The sequence below is a fragment of the Camelus ferus genome, chromosome 3, assembly GCF_009834535.1.
Source record: "Camelus ferus isolate YT-003-E chromosome 3, BCGSAC_Cfer_1.0, whole genome shotgun sequence".
Taxonomy (NCBI): domain Eukaryota; kingdom Metazoa; phylum Chordata; class Mammalia; order Artiodactyla; family Camelidae; genus Camelus; species Camelus ferus.
This window is the reverse complement of record NC_045698.1, coordinates 88,510,746-88,536,516: the sequence shown is the minus strand read 5'-3', so window position 1 is coordinate 88,536,516 and position 25,771 is coordinate 88,510,746. Positions and strand designations below refer to the sequence as shown.

Here is a 25,771-nt window from a genome sequence, read left to right as displayed (position 1 = left end):
AAATATGCTATATTTCTAATCAGTTATCCAAGCATACATTTCTACTTATTTAGACAATCCCTTAAGTTTCAAATAAATCCAAAGTGGAAACTTCAGCCTCGTGAAGGGGAGTTGGCCCTACTCCAGCACTGACACTACCCACCTCACGCTCTCATGCAAGGAGAGGAAATGAACATCCGTTGATGGAGTGTTAGGCATTTGGACAGCCTGTGATTGAGAGGCCTGGCCTCATTAATAAAAGAACCTAAAAATATCTCAAGTAGGAAGGGGATAGATTTCAGCGTTTTGAGAAGGAAAAGAAAGTAAACAAACTCCAGGGGAGGAAGTTGGTTCATTCAAAACAGAGAGGATGAGGTACTGGGGGAGCTTGAGATGTTAGGGACCATACGCCACTTCTACCCAGGTCCTTTAGATAATAAGACCTCAGATAGGCAGGTGTGCCAAGGAAGGCTGAACCCTGGTGCTATATAAAGACCAGGAGCTCCCACAAATCTTCTGGTAAGGCCTAGCACTGAACAAAAAGAGCCACTGGTCTTTGAAGGGCCAATAGGTATGGGCTTGGAGCAGAGGGATTGGCAGCCACAGTTAACTAGACGACAGTGCCCCCAACTTTTGAACAGTAAAATCCCTGGGGGTTTTACGCAAACCCCAGGAGGGAGGGAAGACTACTCTTCCTACCAAATGCCTGAGACTAAATTTCCTCCTAACAATGACAAAAGGGGCCTGAGTCAGATTTGTATTTATTTAAAAAAAAAAAAAAAGCAATTTGATATTTTTGTCTATTGGCTATCATGGAGCAAGACGTGGAGGGATATTGTACATTCTCTTTCATACCTTTTGATTGATAGTTACTGCATAAATTTTAATTTCAAGTTTTACCTGGTTTAATAATAATTATTATCATTAATAATTAACAAACCAATTTCTGATGTCCTTCACTCTGGGGTCAGATTGTGAATACCTGTAGAACCAAGATAAGATGAATGACTTAAACACTGGTGTGGCAGAATCTGACATCCACTCATCAAAATTCATGCTCCCCTCTTCTTCCTGAGGGCTCAGCTAAACTACCTTTCCCAGCATTCCTTGCAGTTAATGTGGCCTCATGACTGATTTCTAGCCAATGGAACATGAGCAGAAGTGAGGTGCTCCATTTTTCCAGGCATAACCCATTAGAAACCTCCCAAGCAAACCCCTCCATGATCTCTTCCCCTCTGGCCAACTGAAATAGACTATTAATGGAATGAGCAGGAAATAAACTTCTGTTGTGTTAAGTCACTGAGATTCTGGGGTCTTTTGTTGCAACAGCTACTGTTATCCTAGTATCAGAGTGGCTGAAACGACAGCCGTAAAGACAGACTGACTCCCCTCAGGTGTAGCCACACACTATGTCCTTTGTAATGAAGATCTTATAGAACAGATGTAAGGAAATAGCAGTCTAAATTTAAAAATCAGTATAAATTTCATATTTAAGCTGCCTGCAACTGTGTTTTGATTGTCACACAGAGCGTTCTATTTTATTTGAATTAATTGCCAACATTTATAAATGAGATTGCACACAAAAAGTTGGATTTTCATCTTCTGAAAAATTGGATAATTTGGCCAACTTGAGCTTTATTCTCCCTTTTATGTAAGTCATGCGCTCTCCAGATTCACATGACTTGTTCTGGCCATCTTCCCTTGCCTGCATTACTTACTTGGCCTTTGAATGCCATTGAATTTGCCTAGTGGGTTATTATAAATAGCTGGGGATTAAAAAAGTATGCAATCCAGCTAGACAACAATTACAACGAGTAAAGATTACTTTAACTATTTGCATGTTATGCCCTTGGCTTCTTTTGATGGAAATTATAGAAACAGTCGTATAAAACCCATGGCTGCATTTGCCGATCTGATATTTTTGATAGGTTTTTCCCCTCACTATATCTCTCAATATTCCCTATATGAAATCTAACATAAAACTCATTTCTGAATTAACTAATTAAAAAATAATTAATAACATCTCCTCCCTAATATGATAAAAACTATTTATCTGCTCATTTTTCCTGTTTTGCCTCTGGCTGTTAGGAAGATCAAAGCTGTATTTCTGTTTCAACTCTACTGTGTGGGAATTTATGACTTAAACATGAATATTCTATTTTTCCTCCTTTTAATTGCTATTTTACTTCAATATATATATGTTCTCAATTATGGTTATTTATATACTTTTAAAAATTCAAAATTCAGCTGTTTCTTACTTGCATTTCTTATAAGCCACCTCAAATTCTCTGTGAAGTTAGAGTATAAATAAATAAGTATGATTAAATTAAACATTATAGTTAATGTTTAATAACAGTATAAAATTATATCAAGAGAACAGATAAAGTTTAATATTCATAAAATGCCAGACAATATCCATTTAAGATACAAATTTTTATTTGATTTTGTTTCTTCCATTTTGAAAATAGGTTAAAGTTACAAGTAAATAATTTATTGGTATTTCTTGATGATTTGCTATAAACTAGAGGGACACTCTTAATTTGCTGTTGTTTTATTTTAAACAATGAACATTAAACAGCAGCCAGTGTTTACAGATAGGTATGTTCTCTCATTTATTTGTCCATTCACTCAACAAGGCATCTACTGAACACCTACTTGATGTCAAGAACTCCATGTGATTAATAAAGCTGAGTCCCAGAACTTGGGGACTCACCTAATGGAGTAGAATTGAGACTAAAAGAGAGATCCATAGAATGTATACTTGAGAGAAGGTGAGCTCCTGTATCTGAGGAGTCAGGAGATGCTTCTCACCTGGAGGACATGTGCATCCTTTGTTGAAAGGCTTGTAGGGATTGAAGTATGGGGAGGGGCCTAATTTGCCAAGGGATGGAGGCCTGAACCTAGAGGAATCCTTAGTTAATTCCAAATCCTCGAATCAGCACCACTGTTGGGTGTCAACTGGCAGGAGAGGAGAAGAGGAGAAGTCCAGGAGATGAAACTGGCAAAGGAAAAATAGGAGGGACCTGGTCAAGGTCCTTACATGCCATGATAGTTATTTACTCTCTTGTAGTCAGTGAGCAGCCCCTGAGAGTTTTAAGTAAGAAGTTTACATAACTGAATCTATAGTCCATGGAGCCAACTCTTGGAGAACTGCCGTGGCACTTTTATGGATTTAGTCTTATTACTTCCCTTATGATGTGTTTATTTAATTTGGTATTGATACATTTTAGAAAGAATTTAGGGTAGCCTGAAAAGGTAAATAAATTTGAGTTACAAGCTGCTAAAATAAGAATTTGAAAGATACAGAAAAAGGAAGTTAAGGGTGGGGAAGCAAGTGTGAAGGCTGGTTCACACATTTTACACCCTGACATCCTACATAATCACTTGTTAGAGGTGGGGCACAGAGGACTTGGTGCTAGCCAAAATTATAGTCAAAATAACCATTTATAGAAACACAGACTCCATGGAGTAAACGCAAGCCCAGTGCTCAGTGGAGGTGCCAGTATTCCTGGTGCAGAATCTTCAGGAAAACATACTTTCTGATAGAATAATAAATGTTCTCAATAATAATCTGACAGCAAATATGTTAATAAGCTTCATAGGACAATTATAAAGTCTTCCCAGACTAAGCCATCAGCATCATGCTGTACCGCCTCCCCCTCATTCAATAGAAGGAATTCTAGGACAGTTTGATGAGGTCCAGAAATACGGTGTTCTGCTGACCTCAATTTAGAAAGGATTTAGTGTACCTGCCTGAAAGAAAAAAATGGACCATCTTTCAGGTACTCCTCTGTGATATGCTTCCTTTCAGCCAAGTTTTTTTTAAAGCTAAGCATTGAGGCCGAGATGGCACTCCTGGTCAGCCCCTGGAGTGCAGGTAAGCGCAGAGCTCTCTAGTAGAAGTGGTCAGCTGCATTGGGGCTAGAACTGACATCTTGTTTTGGAAATTGTGGCGCCTAAAATGATACTTCTTGAGTTGAAAGTTTGCTCACTTTCATTCTCCTACTCACCCCTTTGATTGACTCATTCATTCATTCAGCAAATACCTACTGAGAACCTACTGCTCGGCAGACACCATGAATTAGACCCAGGCTCTACTTTTAAGATACAGTGTAATCAGGAATAAAGACAGACAGACACAGTTACAAGGAGACAGGTCTGTGAAAGGCTTCAGAAGACCTTCTTCAGGGGAAGAGATAAGCTGAGGAAGTACTGACAGGACACAGGACTCTCCTCAGAAATTAACTTTGAGTCTTTGATTAATCAACCTCCTATAAATAAAGCTCTCTATAAAATAAACTGGCAGCTAAAATGCGGTACTTTATTTTAACAGATTATTGACCACAACCCCATAAAGGTTTTGGAACAGTTACAGAAATAGTTTATTTTGGAATAACTGTTAACACATTTCCTTGAACCTAGGTTTGTGTCGGGCACTCTAACTACATCATGTATGTTACCTCACTTCACAGTGGATCTTCCCCAGAACACTGTGAGGCTGTTATGTTACTAGCTTCTTTCCCCAGATAAGAACAGAACCATAGTAACCTTTGTCAGGCAGCAGCTAGGGTACCAGGCCTAAGGTTCCAGCCCAGGGCCTAGTCCCCTCACTACTCTTCCACCTGGCAGGAACTAGTTAGCAGGACCAGTGATCTTTTAAAACCCACGCATGATTCCTATCAATAGCGTATCTTTCTCTTCTCCATAGTGGAAGGATATGACTCTCACTTATTTTAAAGAGATTTGAATTGTTAAGGAAACAAAACATGATTTCTGTTAGATGCTTGTAGTAATAGTATAAGGTGAGTTCTGTGTAAGCATGAATGACTGGCAGTTTTGTGGATTAAATCAGCTCAGGGTCATTTTTTTGACAAGTAGGTAGAGATTATACCAAAAGTCTATATTGAAATGTTTGGGCCTCTAAACTCTGTGTATTCCTTTGAGAGGATATTGGTATGAGAAGTCTAAGCTTCTCAAGTAAAAAACTGAAATAATGTGTTTGAAGCAATGCATAGTTAGCTAATAGGTATTTACCAATATACCTACCAAAATAGGTATTTACCAAAAAAGTGAAAGGATTATATCATGTGTCTGGTTAGGTGGGTCAACAAAGATCAGACACATGCAGTGGTTCTAAAGTAGCTGGAGTGGCGGGCATTGTCCTCGGGTGCTTGTTCAGCTTAAACTTATTCGTCATCCATAGAAAATGAAGGAACAGAACTCGGATCTAGTTAGAAAGGGAAAATGAGTCTTCCGGGTGTCAGCCAGAATCCATGCTTGCTTGATATGACTGTCTGAACTGATGCCTTAGGTCCCTGCCCCTCCATTTGCCTTTACAGGTAGATCCTACAGCTAAGATTAGTGGCTCCCATACCAATTTATTGTGCCTTGGCTTTTTAATACCAAAAAAGAAAAGAAAAAGGTAATTTTGATTAAACAAGAGTCTGGTGGCACTCTAGACTTTTGTATTGAATATTGTCTTATCAATGTGCTGTTAGCTCTTTATGCACTCCTTGCTAGGCAGGAGCCATTTAATGCCTCCCAGTGCAGGGAGTCCTGACTGATTCTAGCTTAGGAGCAACCTGCTTGGTGTGATATGGGAACTCAGCTGCCCTCCCTTCAAGCTCACAAAGAAGTTTGGCAGCAACACTCACCAGTGGGTTCTGTCCATAAATAATCATTAAGGAATTTTCCATGTAGATTAACATGTCTGGCTCTAAAAGAATGGCCCACAGGAAAGGAATTTCCCCATTCCACCTTGGTTCCAGGTAGGGCTCTATTAGGTACTAATACCCAAGTCTCTCAGGCTGATAACTCTGCCATGAGAGCTGTAGATTAGAATAAAGTTTAAAGATAATAAAAATTAATTTATTGATATAACTGGAATGTGTTGGCATATATATTTAGCAAAAAATCAGAAAATTAAAAATTAAATCAAGCTTATGAAAACGGGCCCTGGAGACAGAGTATCTGCGTGCGAGTCTTTGCTACGTACAGGGTGTTTGCTGTGAGCAGGCTTCTTACTGCCTTTTTTTTTTTTTTTAATTGAAGTATAGGTGACTTACAATGTGTTAGTTTCTGGTGTACAGCATAGTAATTCTGTTTTATATATATATATTCTTTTTCATTATAGATTATTACAAGATATTGAATATAGTTCTCTGTGCTATACAGTAGGATCTTGTCATTCATCTATTTTATATATAGTATCTGCTAATCCCAAACTCCTAATTTATCCCTACCCATACTTGATTCAGTTTCTTCATCTGATATAGGAGGAAGTAATACTTGCCTCACAGCACTGTTGTGGAAAAAAAAATGACATAATGTGGGTGGGAGCCTTTAGGAAATTGTAAATTGTTGTATGGCTGACTCTAAGGTGTTATTAATTACTGTTGATTCCCCTCAGAGCTCGTCATGATGATTTAATGGAATGAAGTGATATGTCTTGAGTACACAGAAGTATGGGATTTAGAGAGGAAGGAGCAGGAGGTTCATTCTTGTTTGGCTCATCAGTTGAACAAACAGGTCCTGTGGGCCACGATCCTAACTTGCTGATCTAAGAACCAGGCCTGGAGATGCTTCCCAGAGGCAGGAGCATGTGGACGGACAGGCTGGCCCCCAACAGTGAGACACTGGTCAGGGACAGTGCTGCTGGTGAGGACAGATGGTCTAGGCTGAAAGTGATAGGGATTTCATTGGACAACATAGTGCTTCTCAGACATTAGTCATCCTCAGAATCATTTGAGGACTTCATAAATATGTACTCCCGGATCCCACTCCCAGAGTTTCTGATTCAGGAGGTATGAGATGAGGTCTCGAAGTTTGCATTTCTAGTCCCAGATGACTTTAATGCTTCTGGTCCAGGGGCCACACTTTGAGAACTACTTGGAGAATCTAAGAATTACAGCTTATCAACTGTAAACAATCGAATCTGCTTCCTACTAGCTTAAAGAAAAAGGGAATTTTCTTCAAGCTAATTAGGGTTATTGGATGGTTCCTAAAAATGCACAAGAGTCAGATTCAGGAATAGGATCTAGAGCAGTCCTGGTCCAACAGCACAGACTCCTTGGCCATGATGCCTGGGTGTTACTGTAGGATGTAACGGTTCCAAGTGTTTTCCTCTCTTGCTTCACCTGAATTAATATTCAGAGTCCATTTGACTTAGGACACGTGCCGAACCCCCAGCTAGTAGCTGAGAGGGTGCTGTGAATTACAGATCCTCCAAGACTGTACGATCATAGAGGTGCAGTTGACAGCATATAGGAGTACTGTTGCAAAAGGTGTGTTAATGGATGCCTAGGCAGCCAAAAACGGTAGCAAAAGCAAAAACATTCCATGTTTTCTATCATAGTAGGAAAAGACCAATTAGCAGAGGACTTAAAATTCTAGGAGAGAAGAGTCTGTACTTAATTAAATTGGAGGCTCTATTCTTATTTTCCAAAGTAAAATGGTAGTTGATAGCTTCTTTAGAGAAGGAAAGGAAGAAGTTAAACCAGCTTTTTGGGGAAACCTCTGTCCTGGGTACTCACAGTGGTCCCCCCATGCCCTCTGTTTCTGACTCTGAGCATCAGGACCATTGCTTCTAAGTGTGTCCTCAGAAACTGTAGGTCACGAGCTTCTGATTTCAAAGACACACTGATCTATCCTACAGCTTGAAGCACCCTGTATAATTCATTGGAAGAGTTTCTTCTGGATATTTGTAACCGTTTAGTTTATTATGAAATATTTCAGGCATGCAGGGCAGTATAGAAAGCAACATCGCACTCAGGTTATATACCACCTATTTGTCCAGATTTCTCTTTTGAAATAATCCTATGGAGTATTATAGAACTTTTGGCTCTGATTAAGTTTGAGGGGTAGCTAAACCAAGAGATGAGCTGGCCATTGTGATGGAGGTGAGGGGTGGGGAGAGGCCAACCCCTGGACTCCTGAAGATACATCATCCAAGACAGAATGGATGGACAGGGCTGAGTACTTATGTGCTCCAGATACTAGAAGTAGGCAACCAATGGATTCAACAAATTGGAAGGCACTCACTTTATTTTTATATTTTTATTGAGTTATAGTCAGTTTACAATGTTGTATCAATTTCCAACGTAGAGCACAATTTTTCAGTTATACATGAACATACATATATTCATTGTCGCATTCTTTTTCACTGTGAGCTACAAGAACTTGTATGTATTTCCCTGTGCTATACACTATAATCTTGTTTATCTATTCTACATATGCCTGTCAGTATCTACAAATTTTGAACTCCCAGACTGTCCCTTCCCACCCCCGTCCCCTCTGGCAACCACAAGTTTGTATTCTATGTCTGTGAGTCTGTTTCTGTTTTGTATTTATGTTCTTTTTTTTTTTTTTTTTAAGATTCTGCATATGACTGATCTCATTTGGTATTTTTCTTTCTCTTTCTGGATTACTTCACTTAGAATGACATTCTCCAGGGACATCCATGTTGCTGCAAATGGCATTATGTTGTCATTTTTATGGCTGAATAGTATTCCATTGTATAAATATACCACATCTTTATCCAGTCATCTGTCGATGGACATTTAGGCTGTTTCCTTGTCTTGGCTATTGTAAATAGTGCTGCTACGAACATTGGGATGCAAGTGGCTTCCTAAAGTAGGGTTTGGAAGGCACTGACTTTAAAAGGATTTTTTTTTCTGTAAGTCACCTAGTCCTGATTCAGATTGCCCTAACATGAACAATTATCTTTAAATTATTATAAACATTCACTTCAAATATTTGTTTAATCCCATATAGTTCTCTAAGCATGTTAGTATCATGTGGGAGGGAGTGATAAAAATGCCCAGGGCACATGAGCCCTGTGGGTGGCTCGAGGGGCTGCCCATGTGTGCATTGGGAGGGCAACCCTTTGTAATCTTAAAATTATAAGCTGTGACTACACACAGTTCATAGGATGAGATTTTAATCTTCAGAATATTAGCAGTGACAACTCACTCTGAAATGTTCAGGCTTGGATCTTCTCCCCATTTCATAGCTTTCAATTTAAAATTTTCGATTTAATAATATAATTTAACTATTAGGTTCTAGAATAGTGAACTCTGAATAAGAAGAAGCCAAGACCCTTGGTTGTTAATTTTCACGTTAAGGCCATAACTTCCTTTAGACGTTTTTCTTTCTTCTTCTGAAACTGATGCTTCCCAAAACTGTAGTTTTCTTTCTCTGCTGTTTTTTCCTTCTATTTCCATTCTAAGGAATAGAATAGAACCTTCTGTCCCTTCCATGTTGTACCTTGAAAGTGTCAATTTCAGATTAAAGTAATGCCTTATGTAACTGGCATTTTTAAGAGTAAAATTTCGTGAAGTAACTTTCCCAGAGATTTAAAGCAGGCTCTTACAAATTCCAAAATAACCTTACATTTAATGTAGCCATGTTAACAATTCATTTTAACGAAATCTGTACAAGGCATTGAGCCAGCCACTGTTGAGAGGCATACATGAAAACAGACTTGCTCCCTATTCTCCGGGCACTCACAGTCTTGGGGAAGAGCTAGACCACATCAGGTAATTCTATTGTGGGCCCTAGTGTGACAAGTGATAGAAGACAGGTACAAAGAAGTGCTGTGAAACTGTCAAAGAAGGAGAGATCACTTCTGGTTTGATGGTCAGAAAAAAACCTTCCTGGAAGGAAATTTCTTGATAAGGAATGGGAAAAATCTGGCAAACACCATGTTGGGGACAGACATTCCAGTTGCAAAGAAACTGTGAGCAAAGGTCCCTGAGCAGGAATGCATGGGCATGCTTGGAGACATAGATGTGTGATGGAGAGGAGACAGGAGAAAGGGGCATGCTCCCATTTTCATTTTTTTTTTATTGACATACAGTCGGTTTACAGCGTTATGTTAATTTCTGATGTATGGCATAGTGATTCAATTATACAAATGTACATTTTTGTTATATTTTTCATTATAGGCTAACAAAGTATTGAATATAGTTCCCATTGCTATACAGTAGAATTTTATTGTTTGTTTATGTTATATATAATAGTTTGTATCTGCAAATTCGAAACTCCATATTTACTCCTCCACTCCTGCCCCCACTTTCCCCTTTGGTAACTATGAGTTTGTTTTCTATGTCTATAAGTCTATTTCTGTTTTGTAAATAAGTTCATTTGTGTCATTTTTTAGATTCCATATATGAGTGATATATGATATTTTTCTTTCTTTCTGGCTTACTTCACTTTGTATGACAAATTCCAGGTCCATCCATATTGCTGCAAATGGCATTACTTTACTCTATTTTATGACTGGGTAGTATTCCTTTGTATAAATATACCACAACTTCTATATTCAGTCATCTGTCAATGGACATTTAGGTTATTTCCATGTTTTGGCTATTGTAAATAGTGCTGCTATGAACATTGAGGTGCATGTAATTTTTTTGAATTAGAGTTTAGGCTCTCATTTTCAGTGTGATAAATGCCACGGTCAGGAGGTTGTACTTTATTCTGGGATAAAGAATCCCACTGGTCAGCCTTAGTCTTCCTTTAGGGTTTAGAACAGGGGAAATGACATGATAAGGGTAAAATTCAATTGAAGTCAGCAAAGTATATTAAGTGGTTGGAATGAGCCTGCCATGTACTGGTGTCATGGATACAGACACACATTCTTGGTGCTGCCCTCAATGACCTTCAAGTCTAATGGAGGACAGAAGTATAAACAGATAACATAAATGAAATGTAGTATTTTGAGCTAAAATAAATGTATCTACAAGAGGCTGTGAGAGCCCAGAGAAGGTCATCTGGGGGCCAAGGGAGAAGTTGCTTCGTGATAAGAGTTTTGCACAAAGAATAACATTTATTTGGATAAAGAGGAGAGAGCAGGATAGTCCAGACCACGAGAGCACAGAGAGCAAAGTCACGGAGCATCAACTGACATTGAATGTGAAGAGAAAGACAGCAGTTCCGTTTTACTGCCTAGCATGAAGCAGAGAGAGTGGAGTGAGAGAGAATGGGGAGATGAAGGGTAAGGAATGTCCTTTGGAAACCTTGCTCAGGGTGGCAGCAGGGAAATCAGGGGCGCACTGTAGTGGTTACATCCTCCAGCAAGGTTATACTTAGGCACAACCCAGAGAGGAGTTTCAAACTGCACATGACTCTCACCCACTTAAGGATGTTCAAGAACATACTGCCTGACAGCTCTTACTAATATTCTCAATTACTTCTTAATCTTAGGCATCCCCAGAACTCCCAGGAGCCTTCTGATCTCCTATCTCAGAGGAACCCTCACCCCATCTACTGCATTCCATTCTCACCAACCTGGTCCCTTAATCCTCCTTCTCTTTGATTCTCTAGTACATTTCACTCTCCCTGAGTGTTAACCTGGCTCTGTTTGGTTCTCTGCCCCCAGAACTACTCTGTTCTGTGGTGGGCAGGGGTAATGGAGGCTCTGGACTTGAATGTGTTCATAATTTGGGGCCAGCAGCAATAATTGAAATCTGTCATGTCAAAAAGAGCTAGAAATTGGCAAAAAAAAAAAAAAAAACCAAAAACAAACAAACAAACAAACAAAAAATGGAATTGAAGACAGGGAAGTGAGCTAACTTACAGAAGTATACACATAGCCTGACAACTAAATGTAGGATGGAAGCAGAGACAGGTGGGATTTTAATACTACTTTGTAGTTTGGATCTAGAATATTTAACAGCAGAATGAGATTGTTTGCCATGCCTGGGGAACACAGAGGAACACATTTATGAGATGCGGATAAAAGATGATAAATTTGACTTTGTACTAAACTTGGGGTATGAGCAAGATATTCAGGTCATATTTTATTGATAGTGCTTTTATTCTATGCAGTATGCCAGCAGTCTCCAAACCCATGTGCTTAAAATATCACTCATGGATAAGTACTCCTGGAAAATGACACACCCTGGCTTTGGAGATTGTACACACACAAGTGTTGCAGTAAATAAACTGCAAGTAAATTTAATTTAACTTTATTTCCGATGGCTCTTTCATTTTTTTCCCCCAGAATACCTATTAGCATGTTTTGTTTTTTTTTTCCAGGAACAGTGTTTTAAGAAATGCTCATTATAGCACTAAGGAGCTGTAATCAGGAGATGATTAAGATGGAAAGACCTTGATGGGGGTGGATGGAGTTGCTTATTTGCAAGGGAAAGAGAATTGAATCATTATGAACTGATGAATCGCTCAGACTGAATAGCAGGAGAGAGGAGGCTGGAAAGAGAACATTTATAAACACCGTTTGACACCTCCAGTGGCATTTAGGGAAGAGACAGAGGCAGAGAGTTGTGAGAGCAAAAGCCTCGATTTCAGAATCAACGTGTGTGGTGAATGATCTAATCTCTAAGACTCGGTGTTCTTATCTGAAAAAGAATGCTCACCTTGTTGGGTTATATTGAGATTTAAAATCAGTAACATATGAACGCCCTACCTCAGAGGGGAGAGACAGTCCACTCTCAGTAAATGCTATCATTAATATATTATTTTTCATTTATTCTTGATGAGTTGAAGCAAAACCTTGGTGATTACCCTGCTATATTACAACCTGAACATTGAACAGTTGCACAGGAGAAATCTCAGTGGTTGGTGTCAATACCCTAATACAAAGAAGCACTCACAGTTCAGGCATACCTGGGCCAGGAACAGTGTAGTTTAGGAATAGAATCTACAGAAGCTGAGAAATGGAAGAAGACACCACAAGAATTTCCCTACAGCACCCATGACCATGTTTTTTCATCAGTTTTTCATAAAGAGATGCTGAAAGCTAATAACTAAACCTTAGCAAGTATCTCTGCTTAAAAAATTCTGGGCTAAAAACTCCCTGGGCAAATGACTGTAGATATCCATCTGGCATGAGGCAACATCCTCTGACAGTAGTCATTATCTGGCACCCTGAGGGGCAGGCCTGGGGAGAGGCATTTGTGACAGAATACTGGGCTAATGAGATGGACTTCTGTCTGAGTATGTCACAGTGTCACAAATGCCGGCCTTAGTCATGTCCATGACCGGTCAATTGAGCACACAAGGCCAAAAAAATGCAGAATTTAGAGTTTAAAACTCTGCTCTCTGCCACAGCAGATTAGCTTTTCTTTACCCCAACACAAAATGGGGCAATTACTGTGATTTTATCCAAATCAGCTCATTCCCCCAAGGACAGTGACCAGAATTTATTATTTTACAGTCTTTTCTGTAGGACTTCTGGGCTGCAGCATCTCAGGTCTCAAACCTGTTTAAGTTGTTTGTTGTTCAGATTGGCCATTTAACATGACTGGCCAGTGTCCTTAAGAAGTCATCTCATAGCACCCAGGATGTGGATGGAGGAGATAATGAAAAGGGTGGTGAACAACTCTTGGAGGGAATACTTAAGGCATCAGATTGTTCAGATCCTTGGGACAGTGGCAGGTTTCTGGCTATGACAGCTGGTTTATGCGTGAGAATACACAAGGCTGTCGTGGCAAGAAATGCTCACTAGTTGTCTTCTGAGCCAAGTTAGGCTAAAGGATAAATGAAATGTCCCCTGCAACATCACAGGGTCTCAAGGGAAGGCTTGCAGCAGAAAATGGGCAATTCTCTGTTTTGTTTTGTGGTCGCTTGCCTAAAAAAAATCACAAGACTGGTGCAAAATAAATGTATATAAAACAATGCTGCTGAAAATACAGTCAAAAGATGGGCAGCAGCAGCGTCATCTGAATCAAGTATCACTAGATGTGTATATTCTCGGGTCCTGTCTTAGACATTCAGAAAACTCCAGGAAATTTGTTTTCAAAAGTTTTCCAGATGCCTCTTGGTATACTAAAGTTCAAGAAGTGCTGCTCTAAGCCAACATTTGAGGTATCTGTAATTTCCACTTCCATTCACTCACTAAACTAGCCCAGCTTCCTTGTCTTTCTACCCTTAGTTTCCAGTTCTTTTATCCTGATGGTAACTTATTAGACTATCTGATTATATATAAGAACTCAGTTTTGTAATTTTTATCATCAATGCAAATCAGAATTCTATTTATGGATAGCAGCTCTATAGAGGCAGTAAAAGTAGTGTTTCTTAGCCTTGTGATTTGGTTTGCAGCAGAACGACCACAGTTGTAAGTCCTGAAAAATTTCTGCTCATTTCCGGCATAATAATGATGTAATTTTAGGGATGAAGAAACGAGAAAAACACTTACGTGGGCTACAAGTTGCTCCTGGGTAGCTTTCACTTCGGCTTGTAATTTCTCAATGCACTGAAAAGGAGGAACATGTAGAAACAAAGTGCATAACTCTTCCTGTTACATATTCAAAGTATTCTAGATATAAATATATACCAGTTCTCACATCTTAATGAATGGCAGCATTATCTCAGCTAGATGTTTTGAAAACCATCATTAAAGAAATCACTGCTCCTATCCCTGTAGCTCTTCCACTCTATGGAAGAACCCAGCAACAAAGTACATGAGTTCATTAAGAAATAGGAAATGATTAGGAAAAACAATGTTTGCTTGGTGTGCTGCAGATAATATTAATCCACCTTATATCATATATATATTTGACCAGATGAGTTTGTATCTGCCTTTGGAATATATGGATACATTGGATATGCTTTTAATATGAAGATATCTATCCATATACAGATAGATCAGTATAGCTATAGGGTAGATACCTTTACATTAAAAACATTCCGTCTATCCTATCTATCGATCTATCTATCGATCTATCTATCTATCTATCTATCTGTCTGTCTGTCTATCTATCTTCCAATGGCAGATAAAAACCCATATGGGTTGAACAGGAGATACATTTATATAATGACATAGGTATGAATGTTCAGATATTCAGAGATTAGTAATTTTTTATAAAGTAATTGATTAAAAGTGTGTGGAAAAAATGTTTGATACAATTGTTTTACTATGCAGAAAGAAACTATTATTCCTTGATTAAGTTCAACCTTGAAAACTAAGAAACATTTGTACAGTCAATACCACTTACAAAAAATATATAATATTCAGCTAATATAGTTCAAAAGTATACATATCTAACAAACTAAAAAATCACCAAAAGTTAATTTTTTGTCTGTGAATACTCATCAGGGAATACAATTACCTGGAATAAATACAAATATTATTTACCATCTTGAACTTAAATATGAACTTCCAACCCATTCAGAAATGGCTACAGATTGTCAGTTTATGTAAGTTTATGTAGCTTTTAAAATAAGGATTACTTTTCTTCTACATCATACCTGGTCTTTTTCAAGAACCAGTTTTTCATATGGTTCCCCACTGTCTTCCTTATGGTCCAGAGCCTCTAGCTTTCCCTCCAGCCAGGAAACTTGCTCAAGCAGTCTTGATTTTGTTCCTTCAGAGGCTGCAAGCTAAAGACATTTACTTGTAAGAGTATGGAAGTATAGTGATTTTTTAAAGCTCCTCTTAAAAGTCTGATTTATAAATGAATTAATTGCCAATATCTATTAAATATGAAAATGGCTATTGAAATATTCCTCATAGATAGACTATAGAGAGGTAAGGAAATAATGTTGATTTTATTTATTTTTAATAATAAAGATCTTTCTGTGTAAGAGATGAGACCACATAATTATAGCAGGCAGAGAGATGTCTAGTGCAGTAGTCTCAATACTCATCTTTATTATGTTCCAAGATTGCACTTTATGTGTACAGCTGAATCTGGAATCTGTATTATGGTTTACATAGAGTTCTTGAAACTTAACTCTTGAGGGGCAAAAGCTCTCTAGAAAGAGTAGGAGTTCTGACTCCCTTGAATCTTCACCACATAAATAGCAGGGTGGATGAAACTGGAGGGAAATGCAGGAATTTCTAGTTAAAGTCTGATCAATGGCAGATCTATGCTAAACCATACCCTAAAAAATGTCTAGAGGTGACTGTTTTCTTGTTTGTAGATTCCTCTTGAGGGGGAGTGGTAGTTTGATTGTCCCTAATCCCTTAATTCTCTTGGAAAGCCCTTGCCCTCACTTTCTTTCATTCAAGAAGCTTAATTGTGCTTTTTCTGTATAGCTCAGCAACAATTCTGAAGGAATCCCTGAAAAGGGACACATAATCTTGTATTCATTCCAACTCGCAGTGTATCCTCTGAGGCATAGATTATCTCTAAGTATCTCTTTCATATTACTCCAAGTATTATTGCAAAGCATGCTATCTCATCTTGAAAAGGGCAACAGCATTTAAAGACAATTTACCAAATGGAGAAGCATGAAGAAGTTAGTCTGCCATGGTAATAAGTTGGGCACATCATGTATACTGGCATCTGTCCGTCCATCCATCCATCCACCCACACAGTCATTCACTTAACAAATGTTTGTTTAGTTGGTTCTGTATGCAACCATTGTGTCATACGCAGGGAATTACTAAAGTGCAACGTGAGGGCCAGAGGGAACACACACGTCATGAACTACGAGCTTTGCCTTTCAGCTTTCAGTGGCCTGGGAGAGCTGCAGTGCTCACATGGGCTCTGGCATACTTCACTTTTGGGTGCCTGATGATTTGAAAATGTCGCCTGGTTTCTCTGAGCACCCTTCCATTTTATTGCATGGTATAGTGTAATGGCTAAAGACACAGACTCTTGCGTCACAGTTGTTGGGTACAAATACCAGTTTGCTACTTGCTCGCTTTGTGATGTGGGCAAGTTGACTGGTCTCTCTGAGCTTGATTTTCCTACCTATAAAAAGGATCGGGGATGGAAAGAATAGTACTTACCTCACGCATTTGTTTTGAGGTTTATATGCGTTTATACAAGGGAGACACTTAGAAGCAATGCCTGAAATATATGAGATACTCAGTAGCTATTATTATTATTTCTCTACTTCCTCGAGGCTACGATAAGCATTCATATGAGATTTGTCCAAATACTCATTATTTATCAAATTGTAAAACAAAATATCTGAAGACATTACAGCTTCTGTGAGCTAGTTACCCTAAACTGAAGTTGTATTTGGTTTGCTCACTTCCTGAAACCACTGTAGTCTTCAGGGGAAAGGCCTTTGTAAGTCTGTTTTTTCCTCCTCTCAAATATATTCTTTCTCAGTCTGGCCCATTTTGTTTCTATATCCTTACTGACCTGTAATTCATCCAGTCAACATTTGGTTGCCTTTCTTTTAAATCGAACTCCTATTGTTTTTAGCTCTTTATTTATGCACTTAACAGATACTCATTTATTCACTCATTTGTTAAAGAAATATGTTGGCTATTTATTATATGTAAGACTTTGGAGGTAAAAAATGAAGGTGATATTATTGTTTGTATTTTAGAAAACTCATAATTTACTCAGAAAAGCAGACAATTAAAAAACTATTATGTAATATGACTGTTATAGATGAAGAATAATAATATTAATAATGCTTAATATTTACTGGGTGCTTACTACATATCAGACACTTGAGAAGTTTTTGTTTTCATATTTATTTATCTCAGTTCAGCTTCATACCCATTTTGCAGATAATGAAATGCAGTAAATTCAATAATGTTGTATAACTTGCCCAACAACATAACAAATAAATATTTGAACTCAAGCTGAAGTAGTGGACTCTGGGTCTGGTTCCCTAAACCTAAATATGACCCCAGAAGTGGTGCCTGATAATCATGACAATCCCATCCTCTCTCCTGCTGATTGGTTTAGGCCTTGATCCTGAAAATTAAGGAATCAAGGCCTAAACCAATCAAAGTGTGGCTTTTCTCTGGTAGAAGTTAATGTATAAGGAAATGTGACGTAATTGGGACCACTGACTGCGCAGGAGGAAATTTGATGATTTGGAGAAGCACTTTCTCTTATCTACCAGCTATGAATGCTACTGTAGCTATCCTACAAACATCCAGGAAACCAGTTATATAATGAAGCCACATTCTGAATGGACGTGCGGACAACAGAAGAAACCTGGGTCTTGTTGACATTGTTGAGATGTCTTATCAATCAATTTCAAAACATCTCCTACCTTGGGACCTACATTTAGTAAGCTTATAAATTCCCTATTGTTTAGGAGTTGACTTTTCTCTTATTTGCTGCAGTAAGCATTCTAGTGATAAATTGTCCGATTGCAAAATTCCATCATCTTGACCACAAACGAGTGAAGTCTATGGAAAAATAGCAGTAACTAACATTTCCTACATATATGGTGTGGCTACACCATACCACATACAGATATGTATATATCCGTATTCTGTTGCTCAATATCCTATTAGAAGTTTTGTTATCACTATTTTAAAGATTGAGGATCTAGATGCTTTCAGGGGTGAATTGGCTTGCCCACATCTAATAAGCAGGCAATGGTCTGCTTCCAACTCTGGGTTCTATATTATATTCAAACCCTAACTCTAAGGTTGCCTGCAAAGGTCATGTCTTTGATTCACTACCACCACCACCACCCCCGCCCCACCCCAACTATGTGGCTTTCAGTATTCTTTCTCTGTGTGTTTACTTATTTACCTGAAGGAAAAGAATCTTTCTTTTTCCTGAAACCTGAGAACTCTCTCCTGCCATCTTGACTCTTTTGTATATGAATACCAACCCCATCTCTTTTCTGTCCTCTTGAAATGGGTTTCTGTCTGAATATCACTTTGATTCAGATATGTTTATGTCAGGTTCAGCTTAACTATAAGAAACCTTGATGTGCAATCAGTAGATCTGTGTCTTAGGCTTGACCCCACAACCCTCTGATGCTATGACCTATGTACCCATAATAAAATTTTACTGTGGTACCTTGCTATATTTTTACAGGGTAGTTCTTCAGTCATATGTATTCTAACTAGATTGTAGATTTCCCAGAAGAATGAATGGAGAATTCTGTCAAAACTTATCACAAGACACATCATATTGGCCAGGAACAATCTTTGCTAAATTGTTTCATTTTTTTAACTTTTCAAACCATAGGTTTTAATTCTCCTATGTATCATGACCTCACAAAAGCAAGATAAAGGATCTTATTATTTCCTTTTCATCCGTATACACTAGGGCAAGAACTCATAATTTAATGTTGGATTCCATTATATAATGATGAAACTTTATTAGCATAGGACAATTGATACTCCCCTAGCCCATTTGAAAATGACCCATCGAATGAGTCTGATAATCCAAAAGGAACAAAGAGAAAAAATAAAATAAAAACTATGCATTTGAGGTTTTTTTTTTTTTTTTTCAAAGTACTGAATAAAAGACTATACTCTTGCTGAGTCACAAAATATTAACTGCCATTTTGAATTCAATCCACTGTTTTGATGGGAATTTTAGGACTTTTCAAAACTTAATTTTCAATTCAGGAAGCCCTTAGGAATGCTGCTTAAATTCAAATTCAAATTATGAGATAGAAAACAAGGCATCAAAGTAAGTAAGAGGAAATCCAAGTTAGCAGCTGCAAGATACCACAATTGAATTAAAAAACTTTGGGAACCTTGAACATTGCTTCTTTTTTATTACAATTTTTTCTTTTCTCTTTCTTTTTTCATAAGAACTAGTTGGTTTTACAGAGTTACTGTTTTGAAGGGAGGATAGAAAAAAAAGCTCACTCCAACCTAGTATTCAGGTATTTGCTTACAAAAAGAGTAAAAATGCATCTATTCTTGAAATAATCAATTTTTATGTATCCTAATTAGCCATCTTTGTTGGAACATACGGTTTACATGATGTTGAGAGGTTCATATTCTTTGATTTTTGAAAAGCAGGTGCCCTGTCCCTCTGCCCAAGATTCTAACAATTTTGAAGGAAAGAGATGATTTTAAAAGTATGAGCAGTGACAACTTTTGTATTGTAAATTCGAGGCTGTGTACATCTTCAAAAATTCAACTTTTAATATATACCTCAGCGTTCAATAAAAGATCATCATAAAGATAGTGCAATATAGTTAAAAGTCAAAGATAAATTGTGTCCATTACGTAAGTTTATCGATGCAGTCAGGAAAGGGTACTGATGTATTTTAGAACTGTATTCAGGATAATAGTTAAAACAAAATGACTTGTATTTCAAAGAAAATGGCAGAGTAGGGAGCTCCAGAAAGTGGTCTCTCCACATAACTAATTTTTGAGCTGGCAAGAACTGTCAGAACCAACCATTTCTGAACTCTGGAGTCTAGTAGAACACTTTCAGCATCAAGAGAAGCACTTGATGAAGAAAGAGACTGGCATTCAAGGAAATCTTCATCAGATCACTGGCTAACTGCAGAGACAATGGAACAGGACTTTAGTGACCACACATGACAAGAAATATAGTCTCTGCAAAATTATTTTGGATAAGTAAATAAATGACTATAGTCCTCAGCAAGTAACAGCAGCAATTCTTGGGATGGGAGGAAGAATCTGATTTCCAGAGCCACCACGTTATACTGTTCAAAATGTCTAATTCTCAACGAAAAATTACAGAGTTCACAAAATAAAGTATGGCCCATTTATGAAAAAAAGTGAAATTGATTTAAAAAAACAAAAACAAAAACAACTATCTCTGAGGAAGCCCAGTTATTGGACTTTTGGATGAATGCTTTAAATATTTTGAATATATTCAAGGATCTGAAACAAACCATGGGCAAAGAAGTAAAGAAAACTAGGAGAATGTTGTATGAGCAGGTAGGGGATATGAATAAAGGGATAAAAATTATAAAAAGAAACCAAGTAGAAATTCTGGAGGTGGAAAGCAAAACAGTTGAAATGAAAAAATCACTAAAATTCAGTAGCAGACCTTAAGTGGGCAGATGATGGAATCATCAAACTTGAAGATAGGACAACTGAAATTACCCAGTCTGAGAAGCAGGAAAAAAACAAGAACACAGAAATAAACAGAGCCTAAGGGACTTACGGATACTATGGACAACTACCAAGCATACTAATATAGATATTAAAGGAGCAGATAACAAAAAAAGGTAGGGTCCAAAAAAGGAAAAGGGAATAAAAATGGTACATCACAAAAAATCAACATGAAATAAAGCAGCATTGAAGGAGTTGAGTAACAAAAAGATACAAGGTATATAAAAAACAAATAGCAAAGTGGCAGAATAACATCCATCATTTTCAGTAGCACTTTAACAGTAAATGGGTTAGACTCACCAATTAAAAGACAGAGACTAGCAAAATGGACAAAAAAATGTGATTCAACTATATACTTTTTATAAGAGACTTATTTTAGAGTCAAAGAAACAAATAGTGAAAGGATTAAAAATATATATATTCTATGCAAATAGTAGACAAAAGAGAGCTGGAGTGGCTATACTAAAATCAGATAGTATCAGATAGATGCCAAGTCAAATTATTACAAAATACAAGGAAGGATGTCACATATTGATAGAGTAAATTCATCAGAATTATAAACATACGTGCACCAAACAACAGGAACCCCCCAAAATATGAAACAACCATTAACAGAATTTAAGGGATAAATAGGTAGTAATAAACAATCAAAGAGGAGTTAGAGACTTCAGTATCCTGCTTTTAATAATGGATAGAATATCTAGACAGAAGATTAATAAGGAAATAGGCTTGAATAATACTACAACCAACTAGACCTAACAGACACGTACAGGATAATCCACCCAACAACAGCAGATACGCATATCAGGGAACATTCTCCAGGATAGACTGTATGTAAGGCCATAAAATAATATTCAATATGTTTAAAAGGGCTGAAATTATACAAAGTACCTTTTCCAGTCACAATGGAATGAACCTAGAAACCAATAACAAAAGAATAATTTGGAAATTTGAAAATAAATGGAAATAACACATTCTTTAAAAAAATCAATGGGTCAAACAAGAAATTACAAGAGAAATTACAAAATTTCTTGAGACAAATGAAAATAAAAACACAGCATACCAGTACTTAAAGAATGCTGCAAGGAAACTGCCCAAGGAAAATGTATAGCTGAAAATATCTACATTAAAAAAGAAAAAATATGTCAGATCAACCTAACTTCACACCTTGAATAACATGAAAAGAAGAGCAAACTAAATGCAAATCCAGCAGAAGGAGGGAATAATATACTAAAGCTGACATAAATAAAACAGAATAGGAAAACAATAGAATCAATGAAACCAGAAAGCTGGCTCTTGGCAGTGATCAACAAAGTTGACAAATCTTGAGTTATATTGACTAAAAAAAAAAGAGAAAAGATAAAAATAAAATCAAATGAAAGTAGAAACATTATAAGAGGATTATGAGAGAATACTATGAATAATTGGATGCCAACCAATTGTTATATATTAGTAATATATATATTAGTATTATAATTACTAGATAATTATATTATCTAGATGAAATGAACATATTCCTAGAAAGACAAAAGTTACCAAAACTGATTCAAGAAATTTTGAAAATCTCAATAGATCTACAAGTAAAGAGATGAAATCATTAATCAAAACTTTCCTCAACAAAGTCCACAATCAGGTAGCTTCACTGGTGAATTTACCAAGTATTTCAAGAACAATTAACACTAATCACAAAAACTCATCTAAAAAAATGGAAGAGGAGGTAACATTTCCTAATACAAAATCAGACGAAGATACTAGTTCTAGAAGAAAACTACGGACTAATATGACTTATGAATTAGATGCAAAAATCCTCAACAAAATTCTAACAAATTGGACCTACAGTATATTAAAAAGAGTATACAACACAACCAAGTGGAATTTATCCCAGAGATGCAACATTAAAAAATGTTCAGCATTAAACAGTTCAGCATTAAAAAATAATCAATTACTATAATATACCGCATGAATAGAATGAAGGGGAAATACAACATGATCATCTCAATAGGTGTAGAAAAAATATTTGACAGAATACAGCATGATAGGAACGCTCAGCAAACCAGGAATAGAAGAAAAGTTTTTCAACATGATAAAGGGGTTTAATGAAAACCGCAGTTAACATCATTTTCAATGATGAAAGATGGACAGCTATCTCCCTAAGATCAGGAACAAGACAAGGATGCCTGCTTTCTCCATTGCTTTTCAACCTTGTACTGAGTCCTATCCAGATCAATTAAGCAAGAAAAAGACATTTAAATTGGGGGGAAAAAAAAACCTATCTCTGTATGAAGATGACATGATCCTATATACAGAAAATAACAAACAATCCACAAAATAGCTATTAGAGCTAATAAATGAACTTAATAAATTTTCAGGGTACCAGATAAACACCCCAAAATTAATTTGAGTTGCTATGCATCTGTGTTTCAAAATGTAGATTTTATTATTATTCAGGTATAGTGAGATCAACAGATGAAGAGATGACTGCTTCTGTTTGTTACTCACCATCCCCAAGAGGAGGGGGCGTGTCACATTATGAGGAGCCAAGATTTGGGGGGGGTGGGATGCACATGGGGAATTATAAGGATCAGTCAGGAGGTAGAGGAAACAAGGGAAAAATGTAGATAAGAACATTTGTTGTAGTTACTATGGAAAGGAAGGGGTGAGTCAAGAGAAATAGGTTTAGAATTGTCTAGTTTGAATAACTTCAGTGGGCTCTGGAACATAGAGTTTGTCCCTAGTTGTGTGGTACTTGGACCTGGGATGATTAGGGCAGTGGAAGAGTGATCCTGAGTGTGAAAGCCTGTTAGAGGAGGTTGGGGGGGTGGGGGCTTTGGATTGGTTAGTTTGCACATGAAAATCACTTTCACAGGCAAGTCATTTACTCTCTAGGAATTGGCAAGCATTGGGAGGGCCAATCTCTCCAGGGTCAGCAAGGCCCCAGATGTAAATAAAATCAAATCATCTGAAATACAGAAAATAAAAGGCATGATTAATACAACCAGCAATGAGCAATCCAAAAAGGAAATAAAGAAAACAGTTTCATTTCCAGTAGCATCCAAAAGAATAAATTACCAAGGAGTAAACTTAACCAAGGAGGTGAAAGAGTGATGCACTGAAAACTGTGAAACATGGCTGGGGGATATTAAAGACCTAAATAATTTTTAAAAACCTCATGTTCATGTATTACAAAACTTAATATTGTTAAAATGTCAGTACTCCACAAAGCAAACTACAGGTTCATTGCAGTCCCTATTAAAATTAGAATGACTTTCTTTGAAGAAGTGAAAAAACCAATCCTCAAATTCATACGGCCTTTCAAGGACCCAAAATAGCCAAAACAATCTTGTAAAAGAAGAACAAAGTTTTAAGAGTCACATTTCCCCAATTTCAAAATGTACTTTAAAGCTATAGTAATTAAAAACAGTGTTATACTGGAATAAAGATAGACACACAGATCAAAGGAATAGAGTTGAGAGTTGAGAAAGAAACTCAAACATCTATGGTCAATTGATTTTCAACAAGAGTGTGAAGACCATTTAAAAGGTAAAGAAGAATCTCTTCACAAATGGTGCTGGGACAACTAGATAACCAGGTGCCAAGGAATAAAGTTCTATTCCTGTCTCACCTCCATAAACAAAAATCAACGGGAAACAGTTTTGTAGTACATCAAAGAGTTAAAAATAGAATTACCATATGATCCAGCAGTTCCACTCCTAGGTTTGTACCCAAGAGAAATAAAAGCATACATCCATACAGGAACTTGCATAGAAATGCTCATAGCAGCATTATTCACAATAGCTAAAAGGTGGAAACCAGGTGCCCATTAACAGATGAAAGGGTAAGCAAATTGTGTTGTATTCATACAAGGGAATATTTTTTAGCCATAAAAAGGAATGAACTACTGATACTTGCTATAACTTGAATGAACCTCAAAAACTAATGCTAAGTGAAAGAAGTCAGACACAAAAGACCACATACTGTATGATTCTTTTTGTACTAAAGATCCAGAGTAGGTAAATCCATAGAGAAAGAAAGTATATAAGTGATTGTCAGGGGATGGATTGAAGGGATTATGGGGAATCATTAATGAGTATGCAGTGTTCTTCTGGGATGAAGAAAAAATGTTGAAACTTGAGAGAGGTGGTGGTTGTGCAATATTGTAAATACACTAAATGATGCTGAATTGCATCTGTTAAAATGGTTAATTGTATGTTATATGAATTTCACCTCCATAAAAATGAAATAAAATGACTTTCAAGTTAGCTCTCAACAGTCAAGGAAATTGTTAGCACCACATCCATTCACTGAACGTTATCAGAAAAAAATAACAAAATTGGATTGGTTTAATTTTACATTAAAGAATTTAAGTCTCAGACAGATACTCAACACTGCCCTGAAATCAAAATATGCTATTTTTCTCCAAGTAAATTGGCTTTCCTCTTCTCTGAGATAACTCTTGGTTACTCTCAAGTCATTCCTCAAGTTTCATTTCATACTCTCCTTCTCTTCAAAATTCTGTCCCCACCTCTCACCCCAAATGACCACCTCATCAATAATTCACTGAGGAAACAGAAGCTGCCAGATGGTCACTCCCTCACCTTCCCACCAGCCAATATATAAACCCTACTGCAGTAGACACTGCTAATCTGTTTCCCAACAGGTGTTTCCCCATTTATCCCTGTTACCAGACACCAGTTTGGATTAGCCAGCAGCCATGTGTTTTGGGGAGCTTGCCTTGTTCAGCCCCTGGAACAAATCACAATGGCTAAGTCAGCCTTGTTGGTCTCATTACCAGAAATTAAAAATCATTTTAGGTATGGGCTTGCAATCTAGTAGAGGCCCCTGGAGCCTGAGGAGAAGGATTTTACCAGATGTATTAAAAAAAAAAAAAAAAAAAAGACATACAGGAGGAAGCATTTATCTTTTTCTCAGGATGTTTTGACTACGAATAATGCTTGGAATTGCTGTGGATGTCTTACAAGTATGACACAGCACTGAGGATGTTAGAGCAAAGAGGGAGGACACCTGTGTTCTTGAGCCATTAAATCATTGAATTAACCAACCTTAAAC

The 25,771-nt window shown here is 37.2% G+C and overlaps 1 protein-coding gene and 1 long non-coding RNA gene across 3 annotated transcripts in view; one reads left to right on the top strand and one right to left on the bottom strand.

Annotated features, from left to right (window-relative positions):
* LOC106730503 overlaps positions 1-25,771 on the top strand; it is a 311,014-nt gene that overhangs the window by 89,021 nt on the left and 196,222 nt on the right. The gene's annotated exons all lie outside the window — the stretch shown is intronic.
* Positions 1-25,771, bottom strand: part of CCDC192 (coiled-coil domain containing 192) — a 175,481-nt gene that overhangs the window by 108,631 nt on the left and 41,079 nt on the right. The window contains 2 exon segments of the mRNA XM_032476631.1: positions 14,138-14,194; positions 15,190-15,321. Of these exon segments, the coding sequence (XP_032332522.1) occupies positions 14,138-14,194; positions 15,190-15,321 (189 nt within the window).